The 22981-nt window shown below is 41.4% G+C and overlaps 3 protein-coding genes across 3 annotated transcripts in view; 2 read left to right on the top strand and 1 right to left on the bottom strand.

The window, feature by feature from the left end:
- Window positions 1-653: 653 nt before the first annotated feature.
- tmem216 (transmembrane protein 216) lies at window positions 654-3676 on the bottom strand. Its single transcript, XM_088080708.1, has 5 exons — window positions 3649-3676; window positions 2340-2433; window positions 2159-2251; window positions 1035-1236; window positions 654-933 (listed from the first exon to the last, which is right to left on the bottom strand). The coding sequence occupies exons 2-5, from the start codon at window positions 2353-2355 to the stop codon at window positions 918-920; spliced, it is 327 nt and encodes a 108-aa protein (XP_087936834.1). The 5' UTR covers window positions 2356-2433; window positions 3649-3676; the 3' UTR covers window positions 654-917.
- A 1042-nt stretch (window positions 3677-4718) lies between these two features.
- tmed9 (transmembrane p24 trafficking protein 9) lies at window positions 4719-10133 on the top strand. Its single transcript, XM_042481477.2, has 5 exons — window positions 4719-4897; window positions 6047-6147; window positions 6718-6843; window positions 7177-7323; window positions 7955-10133. The coding sequence occupies exons 1-5, from the start codon at window positions 4747-4749 to the stop codon at window positions 8102-8104; spliced, it is 675 nt and encodes a 224-aa protein (XP_042337411.1). The 5' UTR covers window positions 4719-4746; the 3' UTR covers window positions 8105-10133.
- Window positions 10134-11808: 1675 nt separating this feature from the next.
- The window catches only part of b4galt7 (beta-1,4-galactosyltransferase 7), a 12921-nt gene continuing 1748 nt past the window's right edge, over window positions 11809-22981 (top strand). Inside the window, exons 1-6 of the mRNA XM_088080707.1 lie at window positions 11809-12447; window positions 15992-16318; window positions 17214-17439; window positions 18473-18556; window positions 20050-20154; window positions 21834-22981. The exon at window positions 21834-22981 is cut by the window's right edge and continues 1748 nt beyond it. Of these exons, the coding sequence (XP_087936833.1) occupies window positions 12395-12447; window positions 15992-16318; window positions 17214-17439; window positions 18473-18556; window positions 20050-20154; window positions 21834-21989 (951 nt within the window). The 5' untranslated portion in view covers window positions 11809-12394 and the 3' untranslated portion in view covers window positions 21990-22981. The remainder of the gene's footprint in view (window positions 12448-15991; window positions 16319-17213; window positions 17440-18472; window positions 18557-20049; window positions 20155-21833) is intronic.

The following is a 22981-nucleotide window of genomic DNA, read 5'->3' as shown; positions in this document are numbered from 1 at the left end:
TCAGAGATCCACGCTGTGGGAGATCGGTGCAGCCAGCAGCTGTGTCAGAGATCCACGCTGTGGGAAATCGGTGCAGCCAGCAGCTGTGTCAGAGATCCACGCTGTGGGAGATCGGTGAAGCCAGCAGCTGTGTCAGAGATCCACGCTGTGGGAGATCGGTGCAGCCAGCAGCTGTGTCAGAGATCCACGCTGTGGGAAATCGGTGCAGCCAGCAGCTGTGTCAGAGATCCACGCTGTGGGAGATCGGTGAAGCCAGCAGCTGTGTCAGAGATCCACGCTGTGGGAGATCGGCGCAGCCAGCAGCTGTGTCAGAGATCCACGCTGTGGGAGATCAGTGCAGCCAGCCGCTGTGTCAGAGATTGGCGCTGTAGGAGATCAGTGCAGCCAGCTGCTGTGTCAGAGATCCACGTTGTGGGAGATCAGTGCGGCCAGCTGCTGTGTCAGAGATCTGCGCTGTTGCAGATCAGTGCTGTAGGGGATCCGCACCGCCAGTCTGTGTAGGTACGGCGCTGTCGGACTTCCGCGCTGTCGGCTGTTGGACATCTGTGCCAAACTAAACACAGACCTGCAGACATCCTCTGCACTCCGATTCTTCTCTTTTTCACAAACATTTGATTTATAGGTGTCTATTTATATCAAATTTCTGATACCGATCCACTGAGAAAAATTCAGGTTTATTTCAACTCGGGTTTTATTTACATCAATGATTTTATTTTTGTAAAATAAAAAATTAAATCTCTTTGTCTCAGTGTTGGTACATTACATATACATTAACACTTGGAATACAAACTTTGTATAAAACAGTAGAAAATATTCGAACAGATTTACATTTGAACAGTAAAAATAAAAAAGAAAAGTTTCATTTACATCTGAAGAAAGAGTCCACCGCTGCTCACTTTCAGTCAAATGTTTCCTCTTCAGTAAACTCTGGACCTACAGGGACGACAAAACAGTGACAAACACGCTTAAAATATTTTTAATGCACCGAGAACCCAGACGCATCTGCCGGTCTGGATCAGGAGTCTGCAGGTCACCTGGAGAAGGCGGACACGGAGAGGAGTCCCAGCAGGAACTCGAGGCCGTAGAAGCAGAGCAGGACGGCGCTGAGGACGAACTCGAGCCGCAGGACGAAGGTCTGCAGCAGCAGGTAGTAAACGGCCAGCGCCGCACACGGGAGCAGGACGAGGAGCGACGCACACGAGGCCAGAGAGCGCTCGCACAGATTCCCCTTCCACCCTGAAAACACAGCACAGAGCACCAAGTCAGCAGCAAGTCAGCAGCAAGTCAGCACCGAGTCAGCACCGAGTCAACACCGAGTCAGCACCGAGTCAGCAGTGAGTCAACACCAAGTCAGCAGCAAGACAGCACTGAGTCAGCACCGAGTCAGCACTGAGTCAGCACCAAGTCAGCACCGAGTCAGCAGCAAGTCAGCAGCGAGTCAGCAGCAAGTCAGCAGCAAGTCAACACCGAGTCAGCAGCGAGTCAGCAGCAAGTCAACACCGAGTCAGCAGCAAGTCAGCACTGAGTCAGCAGCGAGTCAGCAGCAAGTCAGCACCGAGTCAACACCGATTCAGCAGCGAGTCAGCACTGAGTCAGCAGCGAGTCAACACCGAGTCAGCAGCAAAACAGCATCGAGTCAACACCGAGTCAGCAGCAAGTCAGCACCGAATCAGCAGCAAGTCAGCACCGAGTCAACACCGAATCAGCAGCGAGTCAGCAGCAAGTCAGCACTGAGTCAGCACCGAGTCAGCAGCAAGTCAGCACCGAGTCAGCAGCAAGTCAGCACCGAGTCAGCAGCAAGTCAGCACCGAGTCAGCAGCAAGTCAGCACCGAGTCAACACCGAGTCAGCAGCGAGTCAGCACCGAGTCAGCAGCAAGTCAGCAGCGAGTCAGCAGCAAGTCAGCACCGAGTCAACACCGAGTCAGCAGTGAGTCAACACCGAGTCAGCAGCGAGTCAACACTGAGTCAGCAGCAAGACAGCCCCGAGTCAGCACCGAGTCAACACCGAGTCAGCACCGAGTCAGCACTGAGTCAGCACCGAGGCAACACCGAGTTAACACCGAGTTGGCACCGAGTCAGCACCGAGTCAACACCGAGTCAGCACCGAGTCAGCACCGAGTCAGCACCGAGTCAGCAGTGTCTGTGTCGCTCGCTCACCGTAAAAGATTCTGAACGTCTCCAGAGCGAGAAAGAGCGCCAGCAGCACCACGTCCAGAACCAGATTATCTGACGGGTACGGCAGAATAGTTCCTGGACACAAGCAGAAGAATAAAGTTAAAAGATTTTATTTGAAACACAGACTTACGTCTACGCAGACAGGTGAAGGTGAGTTCCAGACCTTTATAGACAAACATGAGGACCTCTGCCACCAAAAACGCAGCAAAGTACCAACTGTTCAGGTAGAAGAGAACCTGCAGAGGAGTGGACGAGAGCTGAGAGACACCGAGTCAAGGACAACAGAGGGACATCACACACACACACACACACACACACACACACACACACACACACACACACACACACACCATTTCTAACAGATCAAACAGCTGCAGGGGTGTATTTTCCGTCAGGTTATGCAGCCAAAGTTGAACAACATTTGGAATAAACCGACCACCCCAAAACACAAATCTGACTCGGGCCAGAGATTTAAGTTAACCCTTTAACACCTGGATGGACATTAGTTTTCTCTTGTGCTGCTTCTGATGCCTTTCACAAGCATTTAAACCTCTGACCTGGAGAAAATTTGTGTGATTTCTTAAAAACAGGAAGGAAAAAAACAGGAAAAAAGCATAATGAGCAACGTTGCAAAAAGTAAAAGGTGACAAGGAAATTATCTGAAAATGAATTGGGGTTCTTATAGGGTATGATTAAAAAACAGGGGAAATGTCAGTAAAAATATATTTATAATTCTCTTAATTCTAAATTCAAATTATGTTAGAGGAAAAAAACGAGCACTTTCTTGAGGTAGGCTAATTTTCTCTTTTTTTTAATTTTTCTTTTTTTTTTTGTTATTGCTTATTTTCAGTTAATTTCCTTATAAGTTTTTACCAATTTCCAGCAAATTTTGGGCCATTTTTAGTTAAATTGCTCATTGCCCTCTTCCCATGTTTTTGAAAGAAATCAAGCAAATTTGCTGACGTTTTTAAGGGTTAAGACAGCAAAGATTTTCAACTAACAATGCTCGTACTTTTCCCCACACTGCACAAACTGACCAATGACCAATAAAATAAAAATATACATTTATAAATATCAATATTGCAATAGATAACATGCAAAAACATGAAAATACAATAAATATGAAAATAAAGTGTATAAATAAAGATTTAAATATGAAAAATGTACACATAAATATGTAAATATGCCGAAATATTAATATATGGATAATATTATAACTATAAACATATGAAGATAAATGTTGAAATAAATAAATATTCAAAAATATAAAAATATAAGTATTTAAATATATAATATATATATATATATATATATATATATATATATACATGAATAAATATGTGAAAAAAAGAGAGAAAATATGATAAATATTAAAATAAAAATATGAATGCATATAGAGATGAAAGTAAATGTAAAGGTGTGCAGACAGACTCAGGTGTGTGTGCTGCAGCTCTGACAGGTGTGAAGGATACGATCGGCTGACCTGCGGAGATGAAACAGAACACACAGCTGTTACGTTCAAACACCTGGCCTCTTACTGACACGAAAACAACTGATCAGGTTCATATTTCTCTATAAAATCGATCAATATCAGCACGATCAATGAGGTTAGCTTTGTGCTAAGCTAACACCAGCTAACGACCACACAGCTGACGGACTTTAAGTTCCCGGATGTTTCTGTCAGACGGTTCGAGCCTCGCGGCGTAAACACTTCACAGCGAATAAACTACAAAATACATAAAGTGTTCAATAGTTATTGATCTGAATGTTTTTTGGTACAAAGAGCGTAACTCACCAGGCGCCATGTCTGATCACCATGGAAACAGCTTGGGAGGAAGTGACTCTTCTTCGTTTTATTTTTTTAAATTTTTTTCACCGTTTGCATGTGCTGCCACCTACAGGCTGAATGTGACATTACTGCTACAACAACAGCATCCATCATCAAAACCAAATAATAATAAAAATAATCATTATTATATTTACTATTATATATTATTGTTATTATTATATGATGTTTAGATTAATGCAAGGTTGCATTATTTTATTTCTAACATATCTTTTTGTATGTCATTGCCTTCTTTTTTAAAATGTATTTTACTTTTGTTTTGTTTTTTTAATCTGTTCTTTTAATTGTCAATTTTGTTTTTTATTGCAGTCCTGTTTTAATGATGTAAAACGCTTTGTAAAATTTTGTTTTGAAAAGTGCTGTGTAATAATAATAACAATAATAATAAATAATAAAATTTAACAAACTTGATTTTCTTATCCACTACAAATCAAAGAAATTATGCTACAATGTAAAAAAAAAAAAAGAAGAAAATAAAAGAAAATACTCAAATGTACCAAAAGTACCTCAAATGTGTCTTTAAGTGCAGTACTTTAGTGTACTCAGTTACATTCCATCACCGTGTACATATATTTTACAATAAGAGTGCTTCCGTGTCCCAAAGTGTTTAAAAAACTACAACACCCAGCTTCCTCACGCGGCTCTCTGATTGGCCGGACCGGAGCGATGGTTGACGTGGCAGTGCTGTGTGTGCGCATGCTCAGTGTGTGCGCTCCGTAGGAAGATGGTGTCTGCTGTCAGGATGCGGTCGTGTTTGTTGTCGGTTTTCCTCCTGAACGTCTTTTACAGCGCCGTTTCTTCTCTGTATTTTCACATCGGAGAGACCGAGAAGAAATGTTTCATCGAGGAGATTCCGGACGAGACGATGATCATCGGTGAGTGGCGGGAACAAGTCCGACGGACGGCTAATGCTAAGTGCTAGCTGTGTAACTTTAGCTCCGTGAGCTAACCTGCTAACGGAGCTAAAGTTTGGAGTCCGATCTGAACCGATCAGCTGATTATTTATTGATCGATGAAGACGATCAGACCGAGAGGCGACTGACTCGCGTGTGTGTGTGAGAGAGAGAGAGTTATATCATGCAGCTGCATCTCCGCTTATCTCATATAAGAGTTTACCGGAAACACGGAGCCCAACACCACCTTAAAACTCTCTGAAGTAAATTTATCTTCAATAATGAACAAATATTTAAGATAAACATACTCTGTGAAGTAAATGTATCTTAAATATTTGTTCATTATGGTAAATACTGTATTAACTGAAAAGAAACGGAGAGAATTAAAAATAGGAGAGTTAATGCAAACAGTACAGTGAGAAGAGAACTCACGATAATAACGTAAGTATCGCGATAATATCGAGTCGTGGAGCATTAACTAAAGCTGGCGGATAAATGTAGTGAAGTAAAAAGAATGAGATTCTTGAGATCCTCTGAGGAGGAAACTGTGGCAAAACAGCAACGGACAAAATACACGAAATATGGACTTAGGGAGAGTAGCTGGTTAAATGGTGTCAAATCACCTGTCTGTCCTCTAACAGCTCACCTGTCTGTCCTCTAACAGCTCACCTGTCCTCTAACAGCTCACCTGTCTGTCCTCTAACAGCTCACCTGTATGAGTCAGAGCGCCGACATTAACAGGAAGTGACGAGAACATCCTGCACGGAGCTTTTTAAGGCTCCTGCAAACAGACTGCGCAGAAGCGAAGGCAGCAGCTGACTCATTTAACCACGACTGTACGCCTCTTTATTTTATTCGTAGACTTGAACAGCTGCACCGTCTTTGTGTCTTCGCCTGTTCTTAGACTTTGCTCGTGATTTTTGTAAAAATACATTTTTAAGGAGCGTTGCTGGAGGGAACCTGAGAACCTCTGTCCTTATCGTTCACATCACAATAATGACGCGCGTCAGTGTGACGTGTGACCTACAAAGGCTCGAGATCTGGACTAAAGCTCTGGATTTAGTGCTGAAGTGAAGACCTGATGATGAAGTGAAAGGTCGAAGCGTGACGCACCTGTGTGTCTGTCTGCAGGTAACTATCGCACTCAGCTGTACGACAAACAGAGAGAGGAGTACCTGCCGGCCACTCAGGGTCTGGGGATGTTCGTGGAGGTCAAAGATCCTGATGACAAGGTGAGCAGAAACCTAAAATACCACCATCACCACCACCACCATCATCACCATTACCATCATCACCATTACCATCATCACCACCACCACCATCATCACCATTACCATCATCACCATTACCATCATCACCATTACCATCATCACCACCACCACCATCATCACCATTACCATCATCACCATTACCATCATCACCACCACCACCATCATCACCATTACCATCATCACCATTACCATCATCACCACCACCACCATCATCACCATTACCATCATCACCACCACCATCATCACCATTACCATCATCACCATCACCATCATCATCACCATTACCATCATCACCATTACCATCATCACCATTACCATCATCACCATCACCATCACCATCACCATCATCATCACCACCACCACCATCATCATCATCATCATCATCATCATCATCATCATCATCATCATCATCATCATCACCACCACCACCATCATCATCACCACCACCACCATCATCATCATCATCATCACCATCATCATCATCATCAGTGTGTAACTGTGTGTGTGTGTGTGTGTGTGTGTCTCCTGCAGGTGATCCTGTCCCGACAGTACGGCTCTGAGGGGAGGTTCACCTTCACCTCACACACACCTGGAGAGCATCAGATCTGTCTGCACTCCAACTCCTCCAAGTTCTCCCTGTTCGCCGGCGGCATGCTGGTGAGGAGGCGCTCGTGCGCGTTTCTGTTTTTGCAAAGTTCCTCCACCGACGACACGAACGTTTCTGTCCTTTATCGTTTGATGTTTCCTCCAGTTTCTCTGCTGAACGTTCTGTACAAGCTTCAGATTATAACCACGAATATTTGCTCACATCGAAACGCTCCCAGCAGGAACTCCGTTTGCTCAAAGCTAATATTCTTCTGTTTGACTGGATTTACATTTTCTTTACTGCGATCGTATTAATGTTGAGTGTTTGAGGTGTGTGACAGCAGCGTCTGTCAGTGTGTGTCGTTAAGTGACTCAGCGTTGAGCTCGTTCCCCGTTGGGTTTCAGAGGGTTCACCTGGACATTCAGGTCGGAGAACACGCCAACAACTACGCCGAGATCGCCGCCAAAGACAAACTGACGGAGCTGCAGCTGAGAGTCCGACAGCTGGTGGAGCAGGTGGACCAGATCCAGAAGGAGCAGAACTACCAGAGGGTCAGTGTGTGTGTGTGTGTGTGTGTGTGTGTGTGTGTGTGTGTGTGTGTGTGTGTGTGTGTGTGTGTGTGTGTGTGTGTGTGTGTGTGTGACAGTTCATTTTACACACACTTTTCAAAATCAGGCTATAAAAAGATATTTTCTTGTTTTCTTGATTTTTCAACTTTCATTAAGTTAATTTTTAAGCGACATCAGTCCTAATCATAAATATGAAATATTCATTAATTTTCCTAATTTTAACCCTTTAAATGCCAGACTTTTGTCATTTTGCCGTTATGTTTTAAGGTGAAAAGGCACAAAAATGAATTATGTTCAATATATTGCATACAAAGTGGGAGATGTCAGTGATCAGCAGCGGCATTCATTTTTAGACATTATATACATTTTTTGTGCAGTGTCAGATACTAAAACTGCACTTTTCCCAAAAAATTACCAAAAGTTAAAGGGACATGTATCCAAATATTTTTTTTTACAAATTTATCTTCAGAAGATGCACAAAAATGTTTTCACCATTTTCTTTTTTCCTTTTTTTTGGAGATGAAGGAAGTTGTTTCCATTCTGTCGTGTTCTCGTCTTGACTGCCAGCTGTGGGACGTGTTGTTGACGTGTCCGTCTGTGTGTCCTCTCTCAGTACCGCGAGGAGCGTTTCCGTCAGACCAGCGAGAGCACTAACCAGCGCGTCCTCTGGTGGTCCATCGTCCAGACGCTCATCCTGGTCGCCATCGGCATCTGGCAGATGAGACACCTCAAGAGCTTCTTCGAGGCCAAGAAACTGGTGTAAATGTCCTCCTGTGGGGACAGAGAGAGAGAGAGAGAGAGTGTGTGTGTGTGTGTGTGTGTGTGTGTGTGTGTGTGTGTGTGTGTGTTTTTTTGAGGGAGTTAGTGTGTGAGAAAGTGTGTGTGTGTTTGGTCTCTACTGATCGATGCAGTGCTGAGCGGCGGCAGCGGTTTGAGGAGAAACCGCTGAGGAGACAGACAGACAGACAGACAGACAGATCCAGCTGCAGAATTGGCCTTGACAACATCTTTAGTTTATTATTGTTATTATTATTATTATTACTATTATTATTTTTGACTTTGTCATAGATTTCCTCACCTGCCTGTTTGTAACTTTGCAGTCGACCACCAGAGCAGCATGGGAGGACTTTTTATCAGCGATTCTGTCCACTGACACTGCTGCGCTGCGGGACAGTAGAAGTGCGGCGGTGTTTGCGTGTTTCTGTGTTTGCGTGTTTCTGTGTTTGCGTGTTTCTGTCTCCGCTCGCCGTGAGCAGACGTGACGTGTTACTGGCCGCGAGAGATGGCGCTCCAAAATCAAGCGGTTTGGATTGTGTGACATTATTTGTTAGAAACTTGAAGCAAATGCATAAATTATCTAGATGTCATCTATAAAAACAGTTTTGTGACACGTTTTTTATTCGTGCGGGAATTTCTTCATACGGAGATATAAAACGAAATTTAAAAAAGGCCGCTGAGACGTTTCAGTGGTAAAGTTAATGCAGAGAGGATGTCGGAGGAGCGCTCCCCCGCACCGACTGCTCGTGATTCGCTGCATCTGACGGCTCTGATTCGGGAGGATTTCTGTCACGCTGCAGCGGACTCGTCATCGGTTAAAAGCTGAATATTACGCGCAATATAAAGATCGTCAGGCTGATTTGGGATCCCTGCTCGGCTCTTGACTCGTTTTTTAACATTTCGACAAATGAATCTTGAGTGTGAACGCCGAATTAAACACCTGATGCTGCTGCGATTGAACGTCGAGGAAGAAAGAGCTGTTTCAGCGTAAACCTGCACAACTTCAGAGGCTGAAAACGTCCCGGAAACAGACGCGCTGTTTTTCCGCGCGCTGTGTTCGCTGACTCAGGTGCGTCAGCAAGGCAGGTAAAAAAAAAGCTCTGCGGCCGCACGGTGCATATAATTTAGGTGTAGTCGGTTTCATCAGCGAGGTGAAATATTGATCAGCTGTTTTCAGCTCCTTCACTTTTGCTTTTTATGTTTTCAGAAATTCAGCCGAACGAGTCGAGCCGTTTCCTGTTCGTTTCCACTGTGTCCGAACTGAATGTACGTTTCCTGTTTTCTGAGGCTCAGAGATTTTCTGCGTCTGCAGATGATTCAGTTTTCCAGAAATAGACTTATTATCACGTCTCTTCAGACGGGGACGAGCTTCAGACGTCAAGATGTCCATTATTTCTATTAAATATGAAAGCCGCTGTTAGAAAAAGCTTTTATGTTTGAGCTGAAATCATCACATGTTGCGTCTCCTGAATTAAAACAACCTTTCTGCTCTCTGAGGAGACACGCTGAATCTTTACCTCCAGATTTTTCACTTTCTCATTTAAAACGACAGAAAACACAAACTGTCATATTCTCGGACCCGATGAACGAAATACTCCACGAGTCTCTGAGCAGAGACATGAGCGGTGAGAAGTTTTACGCCCTCTGATGTCCAGTGGACAGACTCAGTCTGAACCTGCGGGGCCTGAAATGTCCTCAGCCGAGGACAAGAACGTCCCTCAGCCGAGGACAAGAACGTCCCTCAGCCGAGGAGAGACACCTCAGACGTTACAAACTTTTCCGCCGTGAAGATTTCGTCTCTTTTTGTTCCGTCTTTTGTCTCTGGTGGTTTGTGTCCAGCAGTTTCACGCTGCTGTTAGATTTCAGAAATGTTTTCTTGGGTTAGAGTTTCAGTCAGCTGCTTTCGGCGGGACGGCGGGGCTTGAGTTAATTTAATTTTTAGGGAGATTCTGTCTGTGTGAATTCTGTCTGAAATTGCACTCGAAATAAAGTTTTGTCACATTTGGTTTAAACGACTGAAACGTGCCTTTTGTTGTTTTCTCCGCTCTGTTTTAGGAATTTTTAACAGAGTTCGTACAGTCATGAAAAACCTGGAAAAGGCATGGAATTTGAAAATAGCAATTTCCAGGCCTGGGAAAGTTTTTGAAAACTAAACATACCTTGAAAGTTTTGGAAAATCATAAAGTTTAGTTTCACAAACCTGAATTAAAACACATGATGCGTCCGACGATTGAAACGTGGAAATCCAACAATAATTTCACATTTTACTGTTTCTGTCTGGGATAAACGGTGTCACTTTTTTACTTTAAAGATCATCAAAAATAAAATTTTAAATAAAAATGTTCAGTTCTTAACATTTTAATTTCTTTTATTGAAAAATCATTTTAAAATGTATATCTGCAAAAAAAGAACTGCTCAGAAGTACTGATGGTTGTTTCAGTTCATTCTGCGGAATAATATATTTGACATTATTGGACTTTAAGATTTGATGCGTTTTATTCATTATTTTAACTCTTTGAAGTCTGGAGCGACGCCTCTTCACAAGTGTCCAAATCCTTGAACTCAAAAAGCAAACTGGTGCGATTTATTTGAAAAACTTGGGGAAACATGAGCAGTGAGAAATGTGGTAAGATTGAGAAAACATTTTTTGAAACGCTAGGAAAAAAATCAAATATATATATATATATTTGTAATTCTAATTAGTACACATTTAAAATACGTCACAGAACTGTTTTATTTTTTAAGAACTTTACACAGGTCATTTCCTTTTTTTAAACTATCTTTTTGCTTTATTTTTCAGATAATTTTCTTGTACTTTTACAAATTTCTTGAAAATTTTTGGGTTATTTCTTCTTCATTGCTCATTACTTCTTAAATTTATTTATGTCTCATTTTATTTCATTTTTTTAAAATATATTTTCATACTAATACTTTTGTCCATGAGTGAGAGTTTGAATGCAGGACTTTCACTTATAATCTAATTTTTCTACTTAATAAAGGATCTGAACACTAAAGTTCTCACAGGTTTTTTTACTTAACTTCATTCTTATTGTTTGTTTGTTTTTTCTTCTTAAATCAGGTTAGTTTTAGTTGGTTTCCAGTTTGACTCGTGTGAAGATATTTAGTTCTTGTTAACTTTTTATTAATTGCAGCATTAGTTTAAGGTTGTTATTGTAATGTGAGGGGAACTTTTTAAGAGCAACATTTGCGAAATTCAGAATTTTTTTTTTACAATACAAACAAGTCTAAAGTCTGGTTATTGTTTTTAGTAACAGAAATGTTTCTGTTGTTTTTTTCACAGCCAGTTTAAGTTTTTACTTTAATTTTAACTCAAATATAATTCATCCACCAGCCAACACCAATATGATCAAACTGTCGGCGGTTTGTTTTTGTCTGTGTTGTCGTTATATATATATATATATATATATATATATATATATATATATATATATATATATATATATATGTATATATATATATATATATATATATATGGGGGTGATGTTGGTTTGCTTTTTTATACACGCGCGCACACACACACACACACACACACACACACACACATATGGGTTTGGGTGGGGGTGGGGGTGTTGTTTCTGTTTGTTTATGATGTTTTTTTGCGTTTTCGGGGGTGATGTTGGTTTGCTTGGTTTTTTTTTTGGTTTTTTTGGTGGGGTGTTTTGGGGGTAGGAACCAAAGAGCCGCCTTCGTCACCCGGTCGGACTCTCTAAGCGGTCGGACATCCTTACAATCGGCTGTCTGTTTGAATGTTGTTGTTGTCTTTTCGATAAACCGCCGTTAAATTCTCCGCCGGTCGGTTCTTGTCGCGTCAGTCTGAAGTTTTGCGCTGACTTCAAACGTTACCGGAAACTCGGCGGCGGAAGAAACGGACCGAAAAACACGATGTGACGGTTTGAACCCGGAGCGGCGGACAGAGTGGACCGCTACATGCTACGTGTCCACTGAGGACCGGAGGGAGACAGACCGCTCACAGACAGACAGGGGACAGACGGGGGCAGACCGGGGACACACAGACATGGAGCCACAAGTAACCGGACAGAAAACACCGAGTTTTAACGTCTAATGTTCAAACATTGTGGCGGTAAAATGCCGGTTAGCACAGTTAGCACGGTTAGGACAGTTAGCACGGTTAGGTCCCAGTTAGCGCGGTTAGCTCCCAGTTAGCACGGTTAGCTCCCAGTTAGGATGGAGGACAGAAACGACTGAGTGCGGTTTTATTTGGTAAAAGTTTGGTAGTTTTTGGTGAGAAGTGAAGATGATGTACTCATCGAGGAGAAAACCTGTCCTCTACTTCAAAGAGGAGAGGAGGTAAGACGGACTTTTGTCATCATAGTATTATTCATTCATTTTTATTTTTATATTTGTATGTACATTTATATTTATATTTATATTTATATTTATATTGTTTCCGTCTGTTTGTCCTGATTATAGAAATGAAAAATTACTCAAATTTAATGTCAGTTAAAGCTGATAAATCAAACTGCGTTCACTTTTTTCCTTTTAACTGACAAGATCAGTGTTGGAAGAAGTATTTATATCCGTTACTGCAGTAAAGGTACTACAATCATACTGTGAAAATACCCTGCCTCAAATAGTAGAGGATGAAGTACCTTAAAGCCACATTTGAGCAAAAGTACAAATATTTTACCATAAAACAAATCTGGTAAAACTTAAAGTCACCTATGAGAATATTACAATTTAAAATTAAATTAATAAAGTTAAATCACAATAATAATAATAATAATAATAATAATAAAGTTGTGAAAAAACGTTGTAAAATGTAACTAAAAGCAGAATACAATGTTAAATATTACGTTCACACTGATAAACTTTGATTCTGTAAACTCGAATTCTGAATCTGATGTCGACAACACTTAGTTAGTTAATTAGTCAGCTAATTCGTAAGTTAGTTAGTTAGCTCTTTATTTCAAACATACAAAAAAAAACAGGAGAACAAAATCAAATCTAAGCAATAAAAACTTCAGACATATTCAGTAAACAAACATAAGTATTTTATGCAAAAAAGGAGTCGGAGGAAGTGAGTAATTATCAAATCCTACCTCATTTTTTTCAATTTTATGTAAAAAAGTTTTTAAAAATTAAAAAAGTTTTAGACATAATTACTCCCAATTTATGCCCCAATATTGACCACACACACACACACACACACACACAAGTTGAAAGATTAAATCTGTATAAAACTGAATATCTGATGAAAAGACGTTTTTTTTTTAATTTTGGTTTTACAGCATCCCGATTTTTTTGGCGTTGGCGTTGTACAATTATCACAAATAATGTAAATGTATTACAGTATTTTCCACCGCCGATATAAAAAGTGTGTTAAAGAAAAGAAGGTGAGGTTTTATTAACGGTTAAAAACTCTTTTTGGCCTCTGAAGAAACGAGCTCTGTCGAGTTCCTCGTCAGCAGCAGACGTGAGTCCAGTTCATGTTTCAGTCAGGGGTTCCCAAACTGTGGTCCACGGACAGCCACGGGGTCTTTAACCCTTCCAAACCTGAGCCGCTTTCTGCTCGATTTCTACAAAAACATGGACAAAATGAGTAACTTGACAAGAAATGAATTCGCCAGAAATGAGAAACTAGTGAAAAAATCTATAAGAAAATTACCTGAAATGAGCAACAAAAAAAAGGAAAAGTAAATTAATAAAAGTAGGAAATAATCTGAAAAACGTGATCAAATAAAATGATACATTTAAGTAATAATATATATTAATCTGTAATTCAGTTGTAAATGTATTATTATAATAATTATAAATATGATTTTCTTCATGTTTTCCCTAGTTATCTGATGTGGTTCTAATTTTTAAGGTATTGGTCAGGATTTGGTCACAGGTCATTTTCTCGTCTTTCATGTTGGTTTTTTTGCAATTCGTAGGACACTTCATGCCGAGGTGCTGATTGCTTCCCCCCCCAAAGTTTTTGTCAGAAATCAAACCAGTTTGCTCAGGTTTCAAAGGGTTAAAGTAACGGTGGAGTAAATTTTAAATTCTGATAGAAATCTCAACACGTGTCTGAAGTGAGTCCGAAATTGTGTAAAAGACGTGTCGGCTGTACTGATGCCATTTTTAATCAGTTAAACTCAGCGTTCTCCCTCCAACAGTCTTTATAAAATCATGCAAGTGAAAATGAGAAGATAAAGAAATAAATCACAGATATACAGAATACAGAATAATGCTGTGGTAGTCTGATGTACAGTACTGATACTTTAAAAAATTACAGTTTGAAAGTGAAGGAAAAGTGCGGACGTTCGACCTCGGTGGAGCTCTCTGAGGGACGTCGGACGATGTATTTTTATGAGTTCGTGAGACGGTTTGGGAGCCTCTGTAGTCTCTCGGTTTGCTGCCTGGTTTGTCGTTATTGATTTAACACTGGCTGTGACCGCAGACTGTGTTTCAGTGTTTTTAACCCTCTCACTACTGCACGTCTTCAGCTGCCTTCATGTCACATCTTTCGGGTCGTAATTCTGAGCTGCAAAGTGGGATCGCTGTTTCTGTGGACTCTAGTTTTTTATCATTGCAGCGCTAAACCGCTACTGCATATTAAATCTGAACATATGAAACTGTTGTTACATATGAGGAAATAGACAGAAAAAGAAACATGCAGCTGTTGAGAACAAATAAGAGATTAGAGACTGAAGAGAAGTTTGGTTATCTCCTTCTCTGCATGTCAGTGTGTCAGCATTAACACGGACTGGCCCTTTAAATCACTGCAGCTGATGAGGATGATGAGGATGATGGTGTTTTTTTCTGCATGTTGGTCTCATGTTTGCTTTTTAAATTGATTTGCTTCCTCAGTGAAGACTAATCTGTTCTTGTAAATCTGAAATGTGACATTCTGACTTTTTATTTCTTTAAAAACGTGCTCTGAACTCATTTACCCACAATCCACACTGTTTTTAAGTTTCTAATATTTTTACCGGTATAAGTATCTAATTTGAGTTTGTTACAGATATATAAAATTTGGTGTCTGTGTGTGTGTGTTTGACAAAAACTACAACTAAAATAAAGACTATTGTTATTATTATTAATATTAAATTATTGGATATGTCTTTTAAAAATGTGTCTGATTGTAATTCAGTAACATAATAATGGAAAGAAAACTTTCCTGTTAGTTCCAGTAAATGAAGGTTACATTATTTTTTTAAAACAGATAATTAAAGCTTTTTTTATTTTAGTTGTTGAAAAAAACTTTAAGTAATGTGTAAATAAAATCATATTTTTAAAAAAAGTTTTTCAGACTGTTTTTTTTATATGTTTGATGATTTAATGTTCCTTGTAGTGAAGTTTACTGTTAAATCTCTTTTTATTATTTTATTTGTATTACTATATTTTGGGGGAATTTGGAACTTTGATGCAAAAACTTGAAAAACATCAATAGTTGGTTCCAGTTTTTATGCCATGGGGAAGAAATTCACATTTAGGGCATAATATTTCAAATTTTCTGTTTAAAAAATGTATATATAAAGGCGTTGCCATGAAAACATGGATTTTATTTTATTTGTTTGGGTTAATAGCAGAGAACAGCAGAATAAATGTTGTATACTTTAACAATAAGAGTCAATAAGAGCAGCTGATATCAGTGTATTGATACTGCAGAAAATGAGCACTGGAACTTTTTTTTTTGGATAGCATTAGTTTGTAGTTTGTCCGCTGTGAAATGTGTCGCCCAGTCAGATTGTAAACTTGGTCACAGTTCTTTAATAAGCAGCTTTTTAAGTCCAGAGTTATATTTTTGTTGCTGTTAAAGATAACCACTGACTGTCCCGTCCCGTCCCGTCCCGTCCCGTCCCCTCCCGTCCCCTCCCGTCTCTTCCTCTGCTCTGTCCGTCTTCAGGTTCCTGTCCGGTAAATGTACCGTGTACAAGCTGTTCGGCCTCTGCATGGTGCTGCTGCTCGTCTCTCTGCTCTGGCTGCAGCTCAGCTGTTCAGACGACATGCACGAAGACAAACGTCTCGCCCAGAAACCGCCGTGCCTCGGGACCGACACACAGGCGTCTGCAGCGGACGACCCCTCTTGGGGCCCTCACAAACTGGCCCTCATCGTCCCCTTCAGGGAACGCTTCGACGAGCTTCTGGTGTTCGTTCCCTTCATGCACTCGTTCCTCGACAAGAAGAAGATCCGACACAAGATCGTCGTCATCAACCAGGTGGATCACTACAGGTGAGGAAACCACCTGCATCCTTTTGTTTTTTCAGTTCAAATTATATAAAGGAAACATCCTCATCACTACTTACTTCTTTGTGTTTTTTAATTGTAAGAGCATCTTCTTTTGAACCCTCGGCGCTTTTCATTCTTTTCTCTTTTTTTTTTTTGGATAATTTTGGCTGTGTTCATGCATTTGGCATAAAGTTTTGCAAGACTGTATATTTTTGCTGCTTACCATTGACATATCCCGGGCTGTGATTATCAGAAAATAACAGTCGACTTTGTGTTGTTTTTTTTTTTTTCCATCCAAAAACATAGTGGCATCGTGACAAAAATTTGGCATTTAAAGGGTTACGATTGTAAATATTAATGAATATTTTATATTTGTGATTAGGACTGATGTTGGTTTAAAAAAATTAACTCAATGAAAGTAGAAAATCATATTAATATATATTTTTTTAAGCTTGATTTTGAAAAGTGCATTTTGTGCACAGAGTGATATGAGTGTGTGTAATATTAAAGCGGGACCTAAAGGGTTAAACACAGGGTTTTAACTGAAGAAATGATTGTGGTATCACTTTAACAAACGCTGCTCTTTTTGCCACGTTCGCAGGGTATTTTCTTTTTAGCAGCACAGACGACAGAAAAGCCGTTACAGCTGCAGAATTAAAAACCGATCAGGGATCAATCATCTGTCCAGTGCCACGATATTTGAATTTGAAACCTAAATTTGCACAACATAAACTCTGGTAGACTCGGGGAGCCTTGAGGGGTTCACGGTGCACTACGGCTTCAGGTGAAGCCGAGCGTTCACACGTTAGTTCATCTACTTCGGAGTGAACAGCGAAAAGAACTTTGACGTCACAGTAAACAGCTCAGTAACTGAGACCGTCTTGTCCCGCTGTCTCAGATTTAACCGAGCGTCTCTGATCAACGTGGGTTACCTGGAGAGCGGGAACGACACGGACTACCTGGCGATGCACGATGTGGACCTGCTGCCTCTGAACGACGCTCTGGACTACGGTTTCCCTGAGGAGGGGCCGTTCCACGTGGCCTCGCCGGAGCTGCACCCGCTGTACCACTACAAGACCTACGTGGGAGGAATCCTGCTGCTCACCAAGAAACATTACCACATGGTACGAGTCTGTGCCGATACACAGCAGCGATGCTCAACCTAGAGCCGGGGGCCAAATTTAGGCAGTGCACAGACCAGTTTCTCATTCACAAAGAAAATAAATTGTTCACGCTGGGATTTTTAAAATTCTCTTTGTATTTTGGAAGTAAATAAGTTGCCAGAGAGAATAAGTGTCGGGGGAGGACTCCCGAACCCCCTGACAGAGGTGCAGCCTAAGTCCTGAATGTCCTCACATCTTAGAAACACCTCTACATTTTGCAAAAGTGGCTCCTGGGCAAAACAAATCGAGTATCCGTCGATGTTAGAGTGACGACAGCAGAGCTTTTGCATCATCTAAATCTACATTTGTTATCTTTCGTGTTTGTTTTAAATGTCTTTCACTATGAAACCTGCTGATCTGTGAGTCACTTCAAAGTCAGGAGTTTACTAAAGGAACGATAAAAAGGATAAACTGTGGCTGCAGTCAAACAGTGAAAGAAAAAGACGTTTGTTTGTCCGTCAAATACAAACTGAAGTCTGGATTTAGATTCTGCGGACGGTTTGAAATGTTTCAGCCGTGAACTCAGGACTCGGTGGAAAACCGTTTAACACTGAGTGGATTATCTCAGTCACAGAAAGTTACCTGGCACATTTAGGTGCACGTCAGTGTGAAAGAAAATCCCAGCATTGAGAGGACTTCGGGTTTTCTCTGTCCCACTATCACTCACTCTACTCGGCCACCAAACAACACGTCAAAAATATCACAAAAAAATGAGAAATCAGACGAGAAATCACAGAGAAGCTGAAGCGTTAGATGATCTGTGGTTTACCTCCTGCAGTGATGAAGGCCTGACTGTTTTCTCACTTGTGTAATGACTGAAATTATACACCAGATGAGGCGGTTTGACTCAGTGAGTGAAACTGGATTCAGCTCAGACTTCACTTTAAAACATGACCGTGTGCAGCACGAGTAATATTTTCGCTCTTTTCAGTTTTTGAGTATTTCATTTTTTATTCATTTATTTGTTAATTGATTAACTGTTTTTTCTTTGCAGTGTAACGGGATGTCAAACCGGTTCTGGGGTTGGGGCAGAGAGGACGACGAGTTCTACAGACGACTGAGAAAAGCCGAATTACAGGTACAAGTCTGCAAAGCAAGTCAAAGCAAAGTCAGCATTCAACTCTGTCAGAATGAGTTCAGTCTGGTTAGTTTTTGTCTTTAACCCTTCCAAACTTCAGCAAATTGGGTTTCTGTCAGAAAATGAATGAATAAAATGAAACAATGATGGCACAGATGGCAATGCTCAACTTGAGAAGAAATTATCCAAGAATTAGCAAGAAATAAGTGAAAAATACAATAAAATTGTCTGATTTAGCATAAAGAAATAAAAAAGGAAAAAACAGGTAATTGACTTCAAAAAAAAATTCTGCAAAATAAATGTCATTACACTATTGTCAGAGTATCAGTATAGTTTTCTTTACATTTTCCTTGGCTCAGTTTTTATTTAAATTCATTAAAGATTGTTTTCAGGGGGGCGCCCTCTAGCTCACCTGCTTGAATGTGCGTCCCATACGCGAGGCCCATGAAGCGGCACGGGTTCGATGCCAGCCTGTGGCCTTTGCTGCCGGTCATTCTCTCAGTTTTACAAACTGTCTCGCTCCAACAAAACAAGGTTTTCCAACAAAACACCTGTCATTGTGCGCGACCAATACGCACGGAGGTGGCTTTTAATAGCACCCATACCACTGATTCATCATATGTAACTGTGAGCCAGGCATCACCAACTGGGGGACCGCGGTTTGGATCCGGCACTAAACTTTGTCATATCCGGACCCGTCGCCAAAATATAATAAAACGTAAGAATGAGAACAACATTTTTTAAGGAGTAGTGCTGGGCAAGTAATCAAAAAATAATGGAAACCGATATTCAGAACCAACCAACATAATCTTGCCCATGTTGGGTATTTCGGTTATTTAAAAATGCTGTTAACCCTTTCCCCACCGGGGCTGCCAACTTCCACACATCTGCCGTGTGTCTCACGCTTTTGCACTCTGTCTCACTGAGGAAAATCTCACGCCAAAACACAGCGAGGGCAGAAGTGTTGAACAATCATGTAAAACAGTGAAGGACTTTGACTGTCGACCAGCTGAGTGTTTGACAGCCACAGCATTTCATCATGGCGGATCAAACAGCTGATGGTCCGACAGCAGCGCAGTGAGACAGACAAACAGAGCGCAGCTTCTCCTCACAGCACCAAAGAGTTCAGATTTTTAGCTTCAAAAACACATAAACTGAGTTAAATGGGCAGGTGCAATACAGTTTTCTATCTGTAACTCTGTCTTGTTTTGGGTCGTTGTGGACCACTATCTGTCTGTTGTGTGTTTCTTTTTTTTTTTTCCTTTTCCGTGATGAAAGAATGTATTGACTGTGAGCAGCACTGCACTTATGTCCATGACAAATTTCCCCCCGGGACAATAACGTTTATCTTATCTTGATTTGTCCTGATGCTCCTCAGTCGGTCAGCTCAGTGTGTGACGGGTGGAGGTGTTAAATATTTTCTGTTAATCCTGTGTGTGTGTGTGTGTGTGTGTGTGTGTGTGTGTGTGTGTGTGTGTGTGTGTTTTCTGCAGCTGTTCAGACCGAGTGGAATCACTACAGGATACAAAACCTTCCTCCACATCCACGACTCGGCCTGGAGGAAGAGAGACCAGAAGAGAGTCGCCGCTCAGAAACAGGTACCTGAGTTCACCTGTTCACCTGTGACAGTGAACTCATCACACACACACAGAGTTAACTGCTGCAGAAGCTGCATCCGCACATTTTTACTCAGAGTTTTCAGTATTTTATATAAAATCACAATAATATAAAAGAGGCATCAGGTTTATAGAAAAATGTGGAACACAACAGAATTAAAATGAAAGATTATAATCTTCTCATTCTTTCCCGAGAAAAAGCCTTAACTAAGGTTTTATAAACCCTCAAAGCTGAAGAATTTTCTCACCCAAAACACTCTCAGGTGAGAGTCGAGTCATGTCACGATAGCAGACATGCAGCAGTGGACGCCAGCGCCTCGTTGCGCCGCTGTGTTTTTAAATCCGCGCCGCAGCCTTTGTGAAGAACGGGCAGAAAACACTTACAAAATGAATGTAAGTTACTTTGCCATGTCTTTGGATAAATTAACTGTCATAGAAAGTCATCTTTGTTTCACTGTGAGTTAAACCTGAAACTCTTGAAAGGCCCGTTCAAAAGTCAGATGTTTAAACCAATTTCTAATTGATTCGGCGGTTCTTAGCTCTAAAATAAATAAATAAATAAATAATGAAGTATCCCAGCGAAAGTCAATAGAAAAGCTCGGTAATGAGTCTTAAAATCCAGAAATCTGTCAGCATGTCAGCACCTCCAGTCAATGTTTTTGTTCGTAGCCTGAAATCAGGTCTGTGGTTAACACAAGCTGAGGAGAATTTCATATTTTGTTCTACGACATAAAATACGCCAGAAAATACCAGACTACAAGTTGTCGTGGGGCTGGCGCTGTACGTGTTGCTGTTGTTCGTGCTGCGTCCTTCTTTATTTAATTGCAGAATGCAGCACCTGCATGCGTGTGCATATTCACGGTACCTGCGTCACTGGAGATAAACGTCATGTTTCATAATTTTGGCATCGACTCTGTACCAAAGTATCAGTTCTTGTGACGTGCCGACTGTTGAGACTGTCAAAAAGACCTCCAAATGCTTCAGTACGGTCTCTTGTGTGGGTGGAGAAATGTTTCCATACGCGTATCCAGGAAATGAATTAATGTCCGAACCATGCAGTATCTTTGGCTGATGTTTGCGTTTATAGCAGAATGATGATAGTTGATGGTTTTGTGATGCGATGCTGTGATTACGGTAACAACCATATGTGTCCGCGCCGAAGCTCCATCGTGTTCTTTCCCTCCAGCGTGACTTTAAAATACCTGCGTCATCACCCACTATGACCTTGTCTCACACTTAATGTGACATCATGAAGTACAGGACGTGTCAGAGACCGTCGCTCGCACCGCCGTCTACTGCTTACATCACGTAGTCTTTACATACCAAACTAAACCATAAAACAACACGAAATCCAAATGCTAAAGATCTCCTGCACCTCCTCCAACCTTAATTCAGAGTATCGATACAAAGCGGATCAGATAATAATAATCAGATCATAATCAGATAATAATCAGATCAATAATGAAAACAGAAAACGACACGTTAGATCTGTAGCTGACAGATCCACGCGGCTGCTTCGCTCTTTGCATGAAATTTAACAATGACATAAAGCCCCTCCCCCTCATTAAAAACCTTACTAAACACAACCCGACCTCCACTGTCACCCTCCCTCCCTGGTCTCCTCCCTCCTCGCCTCCTCGTCTCCTCCCTCCTCCCTGTAGGAGCAGTTTAAGGTGGACCCAGAGGGGGGGCTCACTAACCTCCGTTACCAGGTGGAGTCCCGACAGGAGCTGACCATCAGCGGCGCTCCCTGCACCGTCATTAACGCCAAACTGGAGTGCGACCAGAGCCAGACGCCCTGGTGTCTGCTGGCGTAGAGGACGAGGACGAGTCCGAGTCCGAGTCCGAGTCACTGAGTCCCGACCGTTTCACCTGGAGGCTTTAATGTTTTTTTTATCTAGCGGTGCTACACGGATCCTCCACTCAAAGCGCTGGTCGTGGTTTTAGTTTTTGACTTTTAATGGACGCACTGACGGATCTGCAGCCAAACGAGGCGGCGCCGAGAGGAAACACGGTACAAACTGACACCATTAATTTAACCTGGAGCTCAAAATCCCCGAGGATCCAACAGGTCGTTATTAGCAGGTTCATCTCAGCAGTAAAACCAGGGACACGACGGGAAACAGGACGCTGGTGACTGTTTGACCTTTGACCTCAGCGGACGGAGACTGTTACACCAAACTGAACTGAAGCGAACGAGCTCGGCCAACTGTGAGCCGCTCTCATGCATTATTTCGCGGGTTTTGGTACCTGCTGGCATGGTGTGAATGCAAACTTTAAAGTCTTTTTTTTTTTGGGGGACTGTGCAAACGGAGCAGAGACGGTTCACCAGATTTCATCTGCCAAACAAGCGTCACACTGTAACCTCAGAGGCTTTATTTTAGCTTTTATATCCATAACGGAGAAATTTATTCTTCACAAACAAACAGTATTTTGCAAAACTCGACTACTAACGTCACAAGTGTCTGGTGTTGTTTTTATTTCCAGCTGTTGAGGGCCGAGTTCTGACCCTCTGACTGAAAAGTGTCTGAAATCATGTTTCTGATTCTCTTTCTCTCATGATTATGAGGAAACCCTGATGAGATCTGGATTCCTCAGAGGAAAATCCCCCAGATGTATTTTCTGTGCTGAATGTGTTTGTGTTTTTCTACAAAGTTAACTGAGCCAAACCGTGCTGAGCTGAACTGAGACTGTAGCAGATCAACACGCCGACGTTTCGTCATCAGATTACAGAAATGATTGATTTAATCCAGAATAACCGGGACGGATTAGTTTTAATTTGAGAATGAACCAAAGCATCCTGCAGATT

This window comes from Plectropomus leopardus, chromosome 8 (genome assembly GCF_026936395.1).
Source record: "Plectropomus leopardus strain MGB_pleo_1.0 chromosome 8, ASM2693639v1, whole genome shotgun sequence".
Taxonomy (NCBI): domain Eukaryota; kingdom Metazoa; phylum Chordata; class Actinopteri; order Perciformes; family Serranidae; genus Plectropomus; species Plectropomus leopardus.
This window is presented reverse-complemented; position numbering and strand designations above follow the sequence as displayed.

Coding starts and splice junctions, on each gene's coding strand:
- tmem216 (XM_088080708.1), bottom strand. Junction 1,237..2,158: donor GACGTTCAGAATCTTTTACG/GTGAGCGAGCGA, acceptor CTGTGTTTTCAG/GGTGGAAGGGGAATCTGTGC.
- tmed9 (XM_042481477.2), top strand. CDS start 4,747: ATGGTGTCTGCTGTCAGGATGCGGTCGTGTTTGTTGTCGGTTTTCCTC. Junction 4,898..6,046: donor GGACGAGACGATGATCATCG/GTGAGTGGCGGG, acceptor GTCTGTCTGCAG/GTAACTATCGCACTCAGCTG. Junction 7,324..7,954: donor AGGAGCAGAACTACCAGAGG/GTCAGTGTGTGT, acceptor GTCCTCTCTCAG/TACCGCGAGGAGCGTTTCCG.